Raw genomic sequence first — 16,829 nt, 5'->3', positions numbered from 1 at the left:
GAGACTTGGAAATCTTAGCCCATGATTTCCATTTTTATATAATATTCAAGGACTAGAGATGTATGTGAATTGGAGGTATATGGTTTTCCTTATCTGGGAAAGTAGTTGACAATTTCTCAGAAATTGGGCGTTTATCACCAGTTCTAATGTGATAGGGAGTGAGGTATTGTTCTTAGTATCATCAGAAATGAAAGGAATTGGGATGAAACTTTTTTTGAATTTCTGACCCTGATGCAGTCAGGCAGTTGTTGATGAATTCCATTATCTTCTTGAGTCTTGTCAATGGCAGAGACCTAATTGAAGAATAGAGCTCTTGCAGAAAGGTCAAATCAACCGCAGTAAATATTGTTGAACAGGGTTGGCAAACTGTAGCCCATGGGCTGCCTGTTTCTGTGAGACTTAAAAGCTAACATTTTTTTTAAGCATTTTTAAATCGCTGAAAAATTTTCAAAAGAATATGTCATGATATGTGAACATTAGAAGAAATTTAATTTCAAAGTTTATAAATAAAGTTTTATTGGAATATGGCTACACTAATTTGTTTATGTATTGTTTATGGCTATTTTTGCACTAAAACAGTAGAGTAGTTTTGACAGAGACCAGATGGTCCCACAAAATCTAAACTGTTTACTATTTGACCCTTTATAAAAAGAATTTGCCAACTTCTGCTAGAAAACATTGAGAATGATTTGTTTTGGAGTACCATGGAAATTTGTGATCTTCTTTGCTTACCTAGAACTGCAGCTGTATGCTACAGCTAAGAAATTCCTTAAAGAATTTCTCCACTGTTTTTTTTGTTTGTTTTTGCCTCTGGGACAACCCACACTAGTCCATTCATGACTATTTTTTATGACTTTCTTTGCTTATTTTCCAGTGGTTCCTTTTGCCAATCATGTGAACAGACCAAAACCACACAGGAAGGTCTGTGGTTTGCCTAAAGAAGCTTTGCTACAGAGGGATATGTCTGACTTGGGTACCTCCCTGTTTGTTGTACAAACCTATAGTTTGATTCTGATCATTACACTAAAGCTTTGATTCAAATGTATATAAAATAACCATCACTGTCAGGATCTAAAATGAATAAGCATATTTATTGTTGGATTCGTATTTGTAGGAAGAAAATCTTAATCTTTCTTATTTTTATCAGGCATTTTAGTAACTTTAGTAATATTTCTCATGACTCCTAATTATACATCAAGATTAATTGCTATGTTTTTTTTTTTATTGGTTAACCTTATACATGTAAACCCAATGTCCTTTTTTATTGTCATCTTCTGGTAGAATTAAAAGATCAGTGATTAGGAGACCAAACAACACCTCTCATAAAACTTATTTGCCTCCTTTTTCCAGCTATGATTACTTGATTTTAGTTCACTTGAGGCCCCTGTAAGAAGGGAGTGACCCTACAACCATGTAAGAGATCTGTGCTTTGCAGCCACTGAGAACCGGGGATCCTGCCACCATTGCCACTATCCTGTTAAAGCATAACAGCAAACAGGTGTTGTGTATCCAGAAAGAGCCCTTACCTGAAGGTTTGGAGTTTGGTTAAGCAGATCTTTTATTATGTTTTACTCATGTCTTTGGTCATAATTATGCTTTTGTGCCCAATGCGGATGACTGTTATCTGTGAAAGTAGTTGACGATTTCTCAGAACCATTGCCTTGGTTCAGCTAGTAACTAGTTTGGTTAGTGCCATGGAGAATCTGGAGCACTGGTCTGGGTCATGATATTGAGTTGAGCAGCTGGATTCTCTCCTCATTTCACAGGATAGTTCTTTTATCTGGTTAGTGCTAGATGCTCATCTGTCTTAACTTACTTAAGTTTTGAGGTGTTGGGAGTAGAGCCCAGTAATGGGAGGAGCTGGGCATACTCTCTAGGAATCTTCTGCATCCAGAGAATCCTTTTTTCAATGGAATCTTCTCACATTTTGGGATAGGCCATGAGGTAGACTTGGTGCTCAGTAAGCAAAGCCAGTGAGGATGACAAAACATGAAAAGGAAATGCTGATGCAGATGCAAGCTGGAGTGGGTGGTAAGAAGCCTGGGAGAGCAGCAAGATGAGATATCTTAGATAATGTTTGTTCTGACTTAGTAATAAGGGGAAGTTGGGATGTGATATAACCTTAAGGCATTTTGACTTAGCTCTCACATGTTGGTGAGAATTGAGACTAGAGGGAAAACCCCCTATTTTCATTTCTGAAATGCAGAAAAGTAGAGTGAACATTTATAATCCAACCCTGGTGTTTTAAAACATGTGTAATAACAAAGCCAGTTATTATATAAGTTGGAAATGTGATGTAAGATATTATGATAAAGTCGTGATTTTCTGATTTAAGAGGGAAAAGTGAAGTGGGAGCCATGCTCATTCTCCTCCTCTGAGGAGGTTAGAGGACTGTGGACTCACGTGGCAGGCACTAGTCCAGGGAGGAAAGCCATGAAAGAGAAAGAGAGGAGAGCTGTTTCTCATAGATGAGATTCCATCTATGGAAAGCTTCACACTCTGTGTCCAGCTGTCTCAATCAAGTCCTGGAAAAAGGGTCTCCTTCAGAGGCTTTATTGCTGGCTCCCAGGCCACATTGTCCTAAGAGGTGTGACACACCAGGCCATGAACCATGAACCCTCTAGTAGGCAGGCCCTCCAACAGTTTAAGTGTGTGTGTGTGTGTGTGTATTTGTCTACTTATCACCAGGCTGAGTTACTGGGGGTCTGTCTAGAAAGGAACAGTGTCCCTGTAAACAGGAGGAGGCTCCCCAGAACATCAGCATCCAGCATAAACACACTGGGTCAGGACAACACATCCTGGCTCCTTTGAGGAGGGGCTATTCCCAAGGCCCTGGCAGGATAGAAGAGGGGATGGTGGGGGCTAGAAAAGGAGTAGGTATCAACAGGAGTTACTTGAGTTTTCTCATCTGGCTGTGATTGGTTTAGAGTCCAAGATTATTAAAGTTGGACTAGATCTTAGGGATTTTCCAGTTCAGCCTCCTCATTTTACCAGTGAAGGAACAGATACATACATGGGTTCTAGAATTTATCTTAGATCAGAGAGGTAATGAGTGGCAGTGTTGGCTAGATTTCAGGTCTCTTGATTCAGTAATGATTCTTTCTCCAACCTGGATCATGAAGGGTTAGATTGTAGTAGGACTCTGGGATGCGATTCAGAGGTGCAGAGTGTAGTAAGTACAACCCACTGTTGTCTCAGGAAGTTGTGGTTAGGATAGTGGTCCCTAGAACAGGTGACCCAACAAGAACTTCTGACTTAGGTGAATGTTACACGTTTTGGAGAGGACTATGATCTGATTGTTTGGGAAGGGGGCATCTAGGCGTATCAGCAAGTCTTACTTGCTGAGAGTGAGATGGAGATCAAGAAAATTTTTCAAGAGGTAGGTGGAGGGATCTAGTTGAAGGCTCTCCTATTGAGCTTTGAAGTTACAGTCAGTGTTTATAGTCCAGGCAAATAGTATCTACTGTGACATTTGGAGAACCGAAAAGTAGAGTGGGATTTAGTGGTTACTGAGTGTGCCTTGGGTAGGACAGGTCCTTTTATGGTTGCAGCTTTCTGCACTTGAGTACTTATTTCTGCTTTACTGGCAAATGCCACTCTCATTTTAAGCTATCACAATGACTAAACATTATCCCTTTCATTCTGATTCTCTGTTTAATTTTTTCATATGTTGGAATTGAACATAGAATATAAAAAGAATTTTTATGAATTCGAAACTGAAATGTTTGGCCCACTGTAGATTTGGTTTTGTTGGAAAGAATCAACCTAGTATTTTGAAGTGATTTTTTTTTTTGGCTTCCATATGATAACCTACTCTACACAGGCAGTATTGTATACTGGTTAAGCACAAGGATTCTGAGTTAGAGGCTACTCCAGTTGAATCCTGGCTCTGATCTTAGATAAGTTAGTTATCCTCCATGCCTCAGTTCTTCATCTATAAAATGGGGATAATACCTCCCAGGGTCATTTTAAGGGTTAAATAGGTTAATACATGAATTAGAACAATGCCTGGTACACACAAAGTGCTATTTACATATTAGCTGTTAATACATTCCAAGCATTGATCTAGGCCTTTTGTCAATTTATAAGTAAACCAAGGCTCAGAGAGGTTTAAAAACCTACTTAATTAAGATAATCTATCTAATAAGCTGCTAAGGTGGGAGTTAAATCTTCTCTGACTAAATTTGGCTTTTCTGTCTGTTAAACCTGGCTCTTAACCCCTCTGCTGGATTTCTGAGGTATGGCAAATCACTTAACTATAAGTAAGTTGTAGGTTTTATATTCATCTACTCATCTGTCCATCGGTCTTATACTTCCTAATTTAGATATTTCATTATGTTCTCATTCTGTTAATAAAATTCATTTCCTTGAAATGTCTATCTCTTAAGAATTATAAAATACACAGCATAAAAATAAAATGTCTTAAAATAGTGTTACTCAAATAATTAGATAAGTACTTTAAAAATCCATGCTAACTACTAAATTGTGAAAATAATAAAGTGTTATTTCATGTGATACTCGATAATGGCAATCAGTGTTTCCACACACTTGTAAGTTTTGTGTAAATGCAGATAGTTATTATCAGGCATTTTGAGTTTACTATTTTAAAACAATCATTACATTAATGTTCTAACCATTTGTACATCTTAATTACCAGGAAGAAATTCTATCAAATTGTTACAACTTGTGGAAAGCTTCCCAGTCTGTACCCTGGGTTAAGATAAAAAGAATTAAGGCCCAAGAAATGAGATAGGCTCACTTAGCAACAGTGACAGGTGAGGTTGATGAGAATTAACAGCTTCTGATTGTAGCAGATTGGTGGCATAATAGGCTCTGCTTATGGTAAGGAAGCACTGATTAGACGACTGAGTGAAATGGTACTTGCTTATTTATTTTATAAAATTACTGGAGATGGCTGGGCGAGGTGACTGACGCCTGTAATCCCAACACTTTGAGAGACTGAGGCGCGGATGGTAGGTTAGGAGTTCCAGATCAGCCTAGCCAATGTGGCGAAACCCCGTCTCTACTAAAAATACAAAAATTAGCTGGGCGGGGTGGTGCACACCTGTAGTCCCAGCTACTCTATTCACGAGGCTGAGGTAGGAGAATTGCTTGAACCCGGGAGGTGGAGGTTGCAGTGAGCCGAGATTGCACCACTGCACTCCAGCCTGGGCAACAGAGTTGAGACTCCATCTCAAAAATAAATAAAAATAAGTAAATAAGTAAATACAATTATTGGAGAGATCTGTTAATTGATAATAGTAATCCTAGAATTTGTAGAATTTGTGTTACAGACTTTTGATACTGTATTGAAAATTCAAAATCACATTTTATAGCATTGTCAACTTTATAATTTCTTATGGAGAAACCTGTTCAGTGGAAAGGAAAGTAACAAAAGCAAAACCAAACACCCCGCAACTCCGGCAAAACCATTCTAAACAATTGGTACCTCATCTTCTTCAAAGTGGTTGCAATTTGGTGGTGGTGGAGAGTGGGGGTTGGTATTTGATATAACTCTAAATTGGAAATTGTCCAACCATTCAGATTGCTTAAAAAAAAAAAAAAGAGGCCAGGCGCGGTGGCTCAAGCCTGTAATCCCAGCACTTTGGGAGGCCGAGACGGGCGGATCACGAGGTCAGGAGATCGAGACCATCCTGGCTAACACAGTGAAACCCTGTCTCTACTAAAAAATACAAAAAACTAGCCGGGCGAGGCGGCGGGCGCCTGTAGTCCCAGCTACTCGGGAGGCTGAGGCAGGAGAATGGCGTGAACCCGGGAGGCGGAGCTTGCAGTGAGCCGAGATTGCGCCACTGCGCTCCAGCCTGGGCGACAGAGCAAGACTCCGTCTCAAAAAAAAAAAAAAAAAAAGATTAAAAAATGTAAAAATTTATGTTTTGTCTTTTGGCAAGGTAAAGAATTGTATCAAGATGAAGTAGCCATTGTTAAATTTTATTTAAAGTGTTAGCTAGGATATACTCAAGATTGAAACAATTGGCAATGGAGGAAAAGATGGCTCAGGATATGTGGCAATGTGACATTAAAGATTACATCAGATAGAGTGTGTCTCAATAATGACCATATGTCCTTTCCAGCTGATGTCTATTTTAGGACTTGGATAAATGAGTTGGAGGTCTTAGATATGCTATAAAGGATTGTTCTTGCATCGCCTTTATTAGGTTTGTTTTCCAATTAGTCAAATGTATTTCAAATGGACAAATGGATAAAATGTGCATATGTACTATCAAATGAATGGATGTAATGACAAAATTGTGACAAACATTGGGACGCTGATTCAGGTTATGCGGCTTCATGTTGAGTACTAGGCTTCATTGAGTACTAGGAAGAAATATGAATATCTTGTGTCCCTTTCACTTACAGGAATAAAATAATTTATTTTTTCTCAAATAGAGTTTTAACCTAAAACCAAAATTTAGTTTTAACCTAATAATTAATACAGGAGTGAAATGGGAGTAAATAACAGTTATTTTCTGAGAGACATTTCTAAGGAAGACTTTAAAAGACCAGGCAAAGGAGGGCAGAGCCCAGCCGTTGCCGCTTGAGAGAGATAAGCAGAAGTGTGGGTGTGCTTAATGTCACATGGCAGGAGGCTTCCCCAGAACGGCTGGTCAGTCCAGGGAGCTGTTTCATTTTCTGGCTGATAGAGTTGTACTTGGAAAATACTCAGTTTCCTGCTTACTGCTTCATTATGGATTATACAGGTAAAATGAAATGTTAAATATTTTTCAGTTATGTAGAATTTAATATTTTGAATTTATATTTTAAAAATTACATTGATTGTGTGAGTACTTTAAAAAATATTGTGCATCAGTTTATTCCTGAGTATTGTATGAATTTGTTTTATCAAAATGGTGATTAATTTAGGATAAGAGCTTAAGGGAATTTCTGAGATATACCTTTATTGTTTCTTCCATTTCAGTTGGATCATACTTAAATGGGCTTAAAATAAACTCCAACCCATAATTAACCCACATTTCTTAGACCAGAGGATTTAAAGTACAAACATCTGAGTTCAGATTATTTCACACAGGGAAATATGTACACAGTGTACAGAGCTTCTGTTATTGTGGTGGTGGTTTTGTGCTTGTGTATGGCTCTATTAGATGGTGTTAATGTAATGAAGTGAACTGGAGGATTTCAGTTTTTCTTCTAAATTTTCTGAGTATAAATGTGCCCAGATTTTTCTGACCTTTTCTGACCTTTCTAACCTTTTCCTTTTTTAAATTGCATAGCCTTGTTTCTCAATTTCTAGTTTCACTGAATGGTAAATTGGTACATGTTTAGAAATAAGGTTAGATTAACCATAGGTAGTGGTTGCTTGATGAGTAAGTGGGCGATTCCCTTACATCTGGTGGGGTAAAAGTGTGGGTGGGAGGTGAAGCAGTGATCAGGTAAGGACATGAGTCTTTGCCCAAAATTTGTGTAACGAATTAAGAATTATATTACCCTAAATTTGAACTTTTGGGTAATGGTGACATTGTTTGCTGACAGATTGCTTTTAAACTAAAGAACGAAGAATTGGAAGATTTGTTTTCTAGGGCAGAGAGAGGCCACTTTTCATACCCAGTGTAATACAAATTCCCGTTTGCATCCAGATTGAACTGTACATACACAGTATCTATAAATTATTCCTGTAGGTGGATCTTTGGCAAGACAGTTAATTACAGTGTGCAAATAAAAGTTTTGTGAAATTGATCACTTAAAATATAGCTTTTAGGAGCTTGCTATTTAAAGGACTTTGTGGTAGATACTTTTTGAAGATAAAACATTTTAAAGCAATTAATTGCCCCAAAAGATTTGTTTTATAAATCTTTAGTATTCTATTTTAGGGCTTCTTTAAAGCAAGTATACCTGTATCTGTGTCTTGTGTGTGCATTTTGATTTTCTTTTCCTCGTTAGATTAGCATGCTAGAATTTGTGTTCCAGGGCTCTGAAGTAAAATTCACCTACCTTTTTAGAAGGTTCACTTTATGTGTGGTGCTACATTGAAGCAGGAAGGAACACATTTTAGCCATATGCAAAGAAATCAAATTTGTAAAATCCTACCACAGAGCTTTACTATGAGTATGCTTTTAGTTATAAATTTGTTCCTCTTCCCACAAAGAACACCATCATTGATGAATTCTTTCATTTTCTATAGTTTGTATATTGCCATTAAAACATTTCTTTGTTGTTCTTAAGTAATACTCTGTATATGTATAATTGATAGTTTAAGACGTACAGCTTTAACATTCTAAATAGACATCAAGAGAATACTAAGAAACTAAGAACTTTAGTGTGAACAAAGAAGGTGGCTTTAAAGAAATTCACAGATATGACACTTTCAAATTTAGTTGTGTGTACTGTAGAGAAAAAATTATGGTTTGACTTCTCACCACATTAATAAATACATTAATTAAATTACCTGTCTGATGTGGTGGGAAGCTCTTTTGAATATTGTCTTTCATGGTGATTTTTATAAACATTTACACATTTATTGCAAAGATAGCTATATTTAGTCTATTAAACTTTGAAGAGAACAACTCATGTTTTCAGTTCATGGCAGAGGAATTTTTTTTTTGTATTAGAAAAGAGAATTTATTTTGCTTTCAGCACAATCACTTTTGTACTAACGGCATCATCATAACACTGAAGGGGATATCTTTCAAAACTGATATTTGATGATTCAAGAATAGATTTATTATTAAAAAATTTTAAGGGGCCCAAAAACACTTCTATTCAAGGCCTTTGCATGAAACACTCTTCCTTCCATGTGGTTTTCATGCTAACCATGTGGTTTTTTCAGGTCTTGTTGAAATGTCACCTTTCTAGAGTGGCCTTTCCTAACAGGCCACCTAAAATAACCTTCTCATTCAATTACTCCTTATCCTGTAATTCCTTTTTATCTTTGTTCATCACACATACTATCACTTGACATGTCATGTGTTTGTTTCTCTGTCTCACTCACTAAGATATAAGCTTCATAGGGTAGGGACTTTGTTCATGGCTGATGCCTAGAGTGTAGAACAGTAAGCTCCCAGAAAACAGTTGTTGAATGAATGCATGATAGGCTTTCCTTTAAAAGTGACTATTGACTGACTTTAAGATTTTTGCTATAATTGTTCTTTGTCAATAGCATTCTCATTTAATGATTATTATTTTGACCACTAAACTATTTTGAATGTTATCCTTCCTTTCATTGCTAACTTTTTCTAGAAATTAACAGCACTGTCTTTACTGTGAAAGAAGGACAAGGTTGCAGGCAGGGATATTCAGACAGAGTGGATAAGCCAAAGATCACTTTGGGTTTGGATTGTAGTATATGACTTTTTTTTTTTGGAGAGGGAGGGATAGTGAGGGACATCAGATCAGTTTTATTCATCCTTCATTTTTCTTCGTTACGTTTTCTTTAGGCAACACATTTAACTTTGTGTTCCTTCTCTGAGGTGACTAGAGAAGAGAACTGGAATGAACTAAACTTTTGGAATCATTTTGGTCAAAGATGGATCTTCAGCAATGTGGATCCAAACCTTCTAAAGTGTTTAGAAACGCCTCAGGCCTCCACGTAACAGAAATCTTCATAGGAGTCAGAGGGTGTGATTTGTGTCCGGTTTTCCTGGCAAGTGAGATGCCTAATGTTTTTAGCATACTGATCCTGTTACAGTTGTCTAAAAAGCAGACTTAAAACAATCACAGCCTTTAACTCTTAGAAGCCTGTGCCAAGAAGTAAATATAGGCCCTCAGAAAAATGCATTTTTTTTTTTTTTTGAGGTGGAGTCTGGCTCTCTTGCCCAGGCTGGAGTGCAGTGGCCGGATCTCAGCTCACTGCAAGCTCTGCCTCCTGGGTTCACGTCATTCTCCTGCCTCAGCCTCCTGAGTAGCTGGGACTACAGGCGCCCGCCACCTCGCCCGGCTAGTTTTTTGTATTTTTTAGTAGAGACGGGGTTTCACTGTGTTAGCCAGGATGGTCTCGATCTCCTGACCTCGTGATCCGCCCGTCTTAGCCTCCCAAAGTGCTGGGATTACAGGCTTGAGCCACCGTGCCCGGCCTGAAAAATGCATTTTCATACACATATATATACACCCTCCCATGTATGAACCAACAAAAGGAGCAACATCAATGAGTCGGCAAAGCAGTTATTAAATGTAGACCATGGCCTCTGGTTGAAAATATCTCTAACCCAGGTGCCATTTTCTCGTTCTCTTTTCCCTCTTGCTGTTCTGATGGCCACATCCATCTACTATTTGAGTACCTATTTATATGACAACATCTCATATGCAATTTAAAATTGACCTTATGTAAGACATCTGTCTTTAAGATTCCACCCTTTTGAACTGTATTATCCTTTCCCACTTCCTACAGTTACATTTCAGCACCATTATTGATATTCCGTCTTGGTTGTTGACATGACTATTTTTGAAGGTATACATTTTTATTAATTCCTGCAATTTTCTGTGATTTTTTTTTTTTCTTCTCTGATGACCTTTCGCTTTTAAGGATTTTTTTTCCTTCACATTTTGAGTTGGTTTCTGTTTTCCCTTCATTTCAATTAAATCCTTAAATATAATTTTGCCGATTATTTATTCATTGTTCAAGAGGCATTATCGTAGTGCGGTTAAGAGCATTGGATCCCGACTCCTGAGTTTGAAGCCCAGTATATCATTCACTACCTGTGTGACCTCGACAAAGTATTCAACCATTTGTCAAATGTGGATAAAAGTGGTATCTACCTTGTAGGGTTATTATGAAGATTATACATGTAAAGGACCCAGGATAGTGCCTGGCACATAGTAAACACTCAGTAATAGCTAATTGTTATTCTTTCCTGCGACAGATGATTTGTTCTTTATCTTATGTAGCATCATCAAATGTTCTTCTTAATGGCTCAGCATTTTTAGTAAGCTAAAGATCAAGTTACCTTGAATAAACTGTGGTACATTCATGCAATGGAATCTTATGCAGTCATTAAAAGGATGAGGTAGATCCTACATACACTGACCAGAAAAAGTACTAATGATATTTTTAGATGTTAAAGTAATATGTGGTTCCACTTTCATAGCAGAATATAATATTTAAAAACTGTATTGAGATGAAGACATGTCTTTGTGAACACAACAAATTAATTAGAAAAGGTATATACCTTGGATGAATGGGTGGAGAGGAGACTTGAACTATTGAACTTTCTACTATATATGATTTTAAAAGTGTGGAATTGTGGGGTTACATATATATGTATATATATTTATTTTTTGTGCATTTCAGTATTTTAAAAACATAAGAAAACTTTTTTTTTTTGGCTTGTGTTGGATAGCTAATGAAAGTTCATATGGTTCTGGTACTTCTTTAAAAACAGATTTATAAGAATATGGTAAAGAAGGAAGACATTTTTTTGTTCCAGTGAGTCAAGAGATAAAATATTTTCAATTATTTCTTTGTGTGAGTAGATCAAAAAGAAATGTGTTGGTCACAAATGCTTACTCATACAGAGGTACACACAGGTGTGTGCACACAGCCTTAAAATGACTGAGTTGCTCTGGAATATGACAGAAATTCATGTAAGCCACGATGAAGAAATAGGAAAAATACATGTATGTAAATATATTCCCAGAGCAACGTTTTTCACATTTGAATAATAGTTGCAAAATAGCTAGTAATGGAATTGCCTACATTTGAGTACTCGCTGTGTGCCAAGCAGTGTTCTAAGTACTTAAGATTACTATTTTACTGTTACATTTGTATGTATTTATGTGCCTAGAATATATGTATAATAGTACACATATTTTCACATACTTGTGATTGAGTATACAATCCTTGATCTGTCAATCTACCATAAGCTTCGAGAAAATAACAATGAACTCTTCTGTAATTACTTCTAAAGGCAGATAATTTTTCTCACTTCTGATATTCTTAATTCCCTTGAAAAGTTCTTTCTATATGCTGCGCAAAACCAAGAAGCCTGATATGCATGATGTCTTTGTGGTTAATTGCTATAAAGCCAATATTTAAATTTCTTTGAGTCCTCTTTTACTGCCTGGTATCTTGGGATGAAGAGCTGCGCAGGAGGGGAATATATACGTGGCTCTCGGTCTTGTGCATTTTGTGACAAAGGAATTCCCCTTTCAATCACGCTGCTCTCCTGGAGCCCCTGGAGCCTCTGGCTCAAGCGGCGCAGTCAGTCTGTGCAGTGTCCCTGACGTCATCCAGCGTATGCATAAGCCCTGCTATTGTCTTACTGCTACAGCAGGGCTGGGGATTGCAGTATCCGCTGTTGCTGCTGCTCCCAGTCCTGCCTCTGCTGCTACCTAGTCCAGCCTCACTGCATCCCAGAAGAGCCACGTCGGCCTTCATTTGCCTAGTGGATTTTCAAAAGCAGCTCTTCGGTTTTTGGTGCTGTTAAGAGACCTTGCATTTCAATCACACGGGAGAAAACTGAAGCTCGTAAGAGGAGAATCTGGCAGCTGGACACAGCTTGGACTGCATTGTCTGGCTTCATGACCCCTGCTGTGTAGCCGGCTCATCTCTTCACTCTCACATGTACACTCTCCTCGCTTTTCTTTCTTTTTTTTCCCCCTTTTCTTTCTTCTTCTAATTTTTAAAAAGCAGCCTCTGGAGCCAGCCATGTTTGGCACTGAATCTTCATGTAAGTAAATGGATCCCACTTCTCTGCTATTTAGAAATCTGCTTGCTGTCATGGTTTCATTGGCTTGGAGTTCATATCACTTCGCCTTAGGTCATTAACAACCTTTGTATTTTGGCTCTAATTACAAAGGACTTGGTCTCAGGGAAGGAACTCCCCTTAACTGGGTTATTCATCCTTAAGGCCAGGGATGTCAATGTGTCAAAACCAGGCCTCTTAAGAGGGAGGTAGGAAGACCAGAATCCATACAGCCACCCTAGAATGTGTTAATTGATGGGATCAGGCCTGTCACTGATCTATTGTTGCAGGCTCCATAATGGTGCTTAAACCTTAAAATAGATACTGGGAGGATCTGAGATGATAGTGTTTATTAGAAAGGAAAGAAAGGCTTACATTTTTCATCTAAAGAGATAAATAGTATCATTATATACTCTTCTTCCATATTTTTACAAAAACATATAGACATATGTAGATTCAAAATGAGTAAGAAATAGCTTTATTTTTAAGGATGGATTTTTTTTTTTTTTTCCCCACAGTGGCTTCAATTTTGATATGCTGGCTAGCATCACAGCCCAGCAGGATCATATCTTTTTAAAAACTTATACAATGAAATTGCTTTTGTGCAGAGAAGGCCCTGCACAGTGGGCTAGGCAGGACAGCAGTTGTAGATGGCTACAATTGATACTTTAAAAATTACAACCAACCTATGTGAGGAATATTTAATGTTGGGCATAGAAATATAACATCAATGCAGTTGTACAGGCTCTGCAGAATATTTTGTCATCGTCTATTAGCAAAGATGACAGTTAAGAATTTCTAAAAGAGATAAGAATTTCTAAAGAGACTTTCAACCTGCTGGCTAGAGCATTAAATATTGGCAAGCCACTATCTTTGCCAGGGAGAAGGGGTTTAGGGCAGGAATTTAGGAAACCGATTTCTTGTGAACTTGTAGTTTGACCTTTGTTTTCTGATCACAGGTGATCAGTGTGACTGTTTGTGCATAGCTGATTATTGCAGAATAGTAGCGTTTCAAGAGAGCTAATAGTCCTCACTTCTTTTGTTTCTTAATTGGCTTTTTAAAAGGGTTACTTTTGTTTCACTGTAGAAGCTTCTCTTCTCAGACTACCACATTGCCTAATCAAAGTCATGTTAGAATAATAGTGACATGTAATATCCCATTCAGCCTGTGATAGTATTATTCCCTAATAATTTAGGCATAATTTTTTTAATTCGCTTAATGGTACATTTGCAATTGGTTATCTAAGAAATAGAAATAGATCACAAAGTGTCAAAGACCGTCTGGTTTCATTTCAGTCATGGAATTTTGTTTATGTGGGAGCCTAGGTATGGGCAGAAATATTTATATACTAAAGGAAAATTAGACCTGTTACTTGGTTTAGCCAAAAATGGAAGTTAAAACTCAGTGCAGAAGTCTTTGGTTCTTGGACTAGGGACTCTGACATTGTCTGCTCAGTGTTACCAAGCAGACACATAGCCTTTCCCCATCATCAAACCTGATCTTTGGTAATATCACCTATGTGCTGTACGGTATGTGTGAAAACTGCTGGTTGCTTGTGGTTTCCATAGCTACCAGATTACTGAAGAGAATAAAATATCGTTCAGAAGACAGAATACTATCATGCAGGTTTTTAGCATTTTTTGTCTTTTGTGAATGTTAAGCTCTGTTTCTTGCTTATAACTTGAGGACCATAGTTAGATTCATACTGTCAGTGGATATTGTGTTGAAAATGAATTGCCTTCTTTGGCACGTGTATACCTATGTAACAAACCTGCACGTTCTGCACATGTAGAACTTAAAGTATAATAATAATAATAAAAAGAAGATACCCTAAGTCTGCATTCAGTGTTAGGACAAGTGTATTTTCTTTGTGTTCTGAGACATAGCTTTCTAGACCTTTGATTTCAACCTTTTGGAGGCTGTTTTTTAGGTTTGAAACTTTATTTAGCATATTCAGGAAAATAGTCACATTTGAAATTCCAATTAGTTCAAAAGGAATCTCCCAAACCATCTAGGGTATTCTTACTAAATTATCATAAGAAATTCTTGTTTAACTATCTATTCTGTATACAGTCCTGTGGTAGATCCTGGAAAGAGTTAATTTTTTTCTAACTTATTCTGATTTTCGTGATTCTTATCCTTGATTATGGTTGCAGTGCCTTACTTACATAGGATGCTTTTACTTTTTAAGTTGAGGTATGATTTACATGCAGTAAAATGCTTAAGTCTAAGTGTGCAGCTCAGTGAATTTTTGCCCATGTTTATACCCGTAGAATGCTACTCAGATCAAAATACAGAACATTTCCATTTCCCCTAGAAGTTCTCTTGTGACCTTTCCCAGTCAATGTTATTTCCCCTTTTCATGAAAAGGTAACCACTATTCTGACTTCTGATGCCATAGATTCATGTTGTAAGTGCCTCTTTTAAACTTTATCTCCCCCTTGCTCTTTGCCTATAAGAGAAGGAAATGTCTTCATTTTCAAATATTGTATTGATTAAGTTGATTTTATGTTTCAGATCTTTGAGTTCAGGAATTTGCAGTAGCCTGAATGTTACATTATAACATGTTCTGTCTTACTGAAATAATGTTGTTTTAAATACTTGCACCCTCCCTAACCAAAAAAACAGACACACAAAAAAGCCTTTAAAAATACCAAAAAATTTATGTCGAAGAGTAAACCCTAGTTCTTCAAAGTTAAAGACTTACACAACTATGGCAATAGAATTAATAAATGCTGTTTTATGACTGACACTGCTTTAGTCAATATCTCCAAAGATACTAGTCTCATCTCTTTGATTTAGTAAATCTGAATCTCCCACGGTTGTGTAGATTGGTCACAGTCAATCTATTCTGGGCTCACTTTGACATGGGTGTTCTATAGTATGTGTAGACTGATCATCACAAAGCAGGAAGTATAGCTTCTATAACTCCGTTTATTACCATCTTGATGTATTTCACTGAGCTTTTCCTTTACTAAAATTTCCCATGTCTAACAATGGGAATAGTATGTCTGTTCTTTAACTGCTTTGAAGAAATACAATTTTAGTTTCTGTGGTCAGAATAATTTTGGTGTAAGAAGAAAGTACTATCAAGTTTTGTTGAGGAGGGTGATAATTAAAATGCATATTTAGGGTTCTTAATTTGATTTAATTTTATACATATATATATAGTGTGTGTGTGTGTGTGTGTGTGACGAAGTCTCACTCTGTTGCTTTGTTGCCCAGGCTGGAGTGCAGTGGCACATTCTTGGCTCACTGCAACCTCCACCTCCTGGGTTCAAGCGATTCTCCTGCCTCAGCCTCCTGAGTAGCTGGGACTACAGGCATGTGCCACCACGCCCGGCTAATTTTTGTATTTTTGTTTAGTAGAGATGCGGTTTCACCATGTTGGCCAGGCTGGTCCCGAACCCTTGACCGCAGGTGATCCGCCCACCTCAGCCTCCCAAAGTGCTGGGATTATAGGCGTGAGCCACTGCACCTGGCCGATTTAATGATATATTTTAAAATAAATTGATTATTTTCTCTTAAAATTTTATAAGAGGAGAAAATATTTTTACGGAGAGAGGGAGAAAAAGTTTCATCCTTTCTTTTTGTGGAGTAAATGGTTTTGAGGAAAACTGATTTTACACTGCTGACATTTGGTTACATCCTCCTTGATAAAGCCAGTTACTCTTCAAAGAGTGGATACTTTAAGTATAATGAATTATTTAATTAGCATTTATTGGGCTCAGTCCTCCTCTTGTCTCCCCTCCCATGTTTTGCTTTTTCAGTTCTCAAGGGTACCACTTAAGATGTACTGTGGTGGGAATTGTGCCCTAGTCTAACACATTAATGTGTCTTCCAAAGCACCTACCTTATTAGTCCAGTGAAGAGAGCAACACCTTACCTGCTGAGAAACATAGTGTCCCTGGAGCAAATAGCATTATTTTATCCTCTTCCAAAATTTTTTGTACAGTTATAATAATTAAAAAGACCATCTGTGGGTGGAGAAAATAAATCACCAAAGAACCAACAAAGCTTTAATAGGATCCCCCCACCTGAGCTTAGTGGAGATGAGAAACTAGTGGATGGGTGTGTCAGGGGGTCAGGAGTCCTTTTTAGCTCTGGTGTGGCTGGTCCACACATATTCCCTGCCATTCCTTGGATATCTACATCACCTGGGGTAGGCAGCCAGA

At 37.5% G+C, this 16,829-nt stretch overlaps 1 protein-coding gene across 14 annotated transcripts in view; it reads left to right on the top strand.

Moving 5' to 3' along the window:
• The window catches only part of ST7 (suppression of tumorigenicity 7), a 277,971-nt gene that overhangs the window by 54,455 nt on the left and 206,687 nt on the right, over positions 1-16,829 (top strand). For 2 of the 14 annotated variants that reach the window (XM_009203744.4, XM_009203742.4), the window contains exon 1: positions 12,225-12,638. In XM_009203744.4, the coding sequence (XP_009202008.1) occupies positions 12,617-12,638 (22 nt within the window). In that variant the 5' untranslated portion in view covers positions 12,225-12,616. 14 annotated transcript variants of the gene reach the window in all.

The sequence above is a fragment of the Papio anubis genome, chromosome 4, assembly GCF_008728515.1.
Source record: "Papio anubis isolate 15944 chromosome 4, Panubis1.0, whole genome shotgun sequence".
NCBI lineage: Eukaryota > Metazoa > Chordata > Mammalia > Primates > Cercopithecidae > Papio > Papio anubis.
Note: the sequence above shows the minus strand (reverse complement) of the source record. Positions and strands in the feature narration are given on the sequence as shown.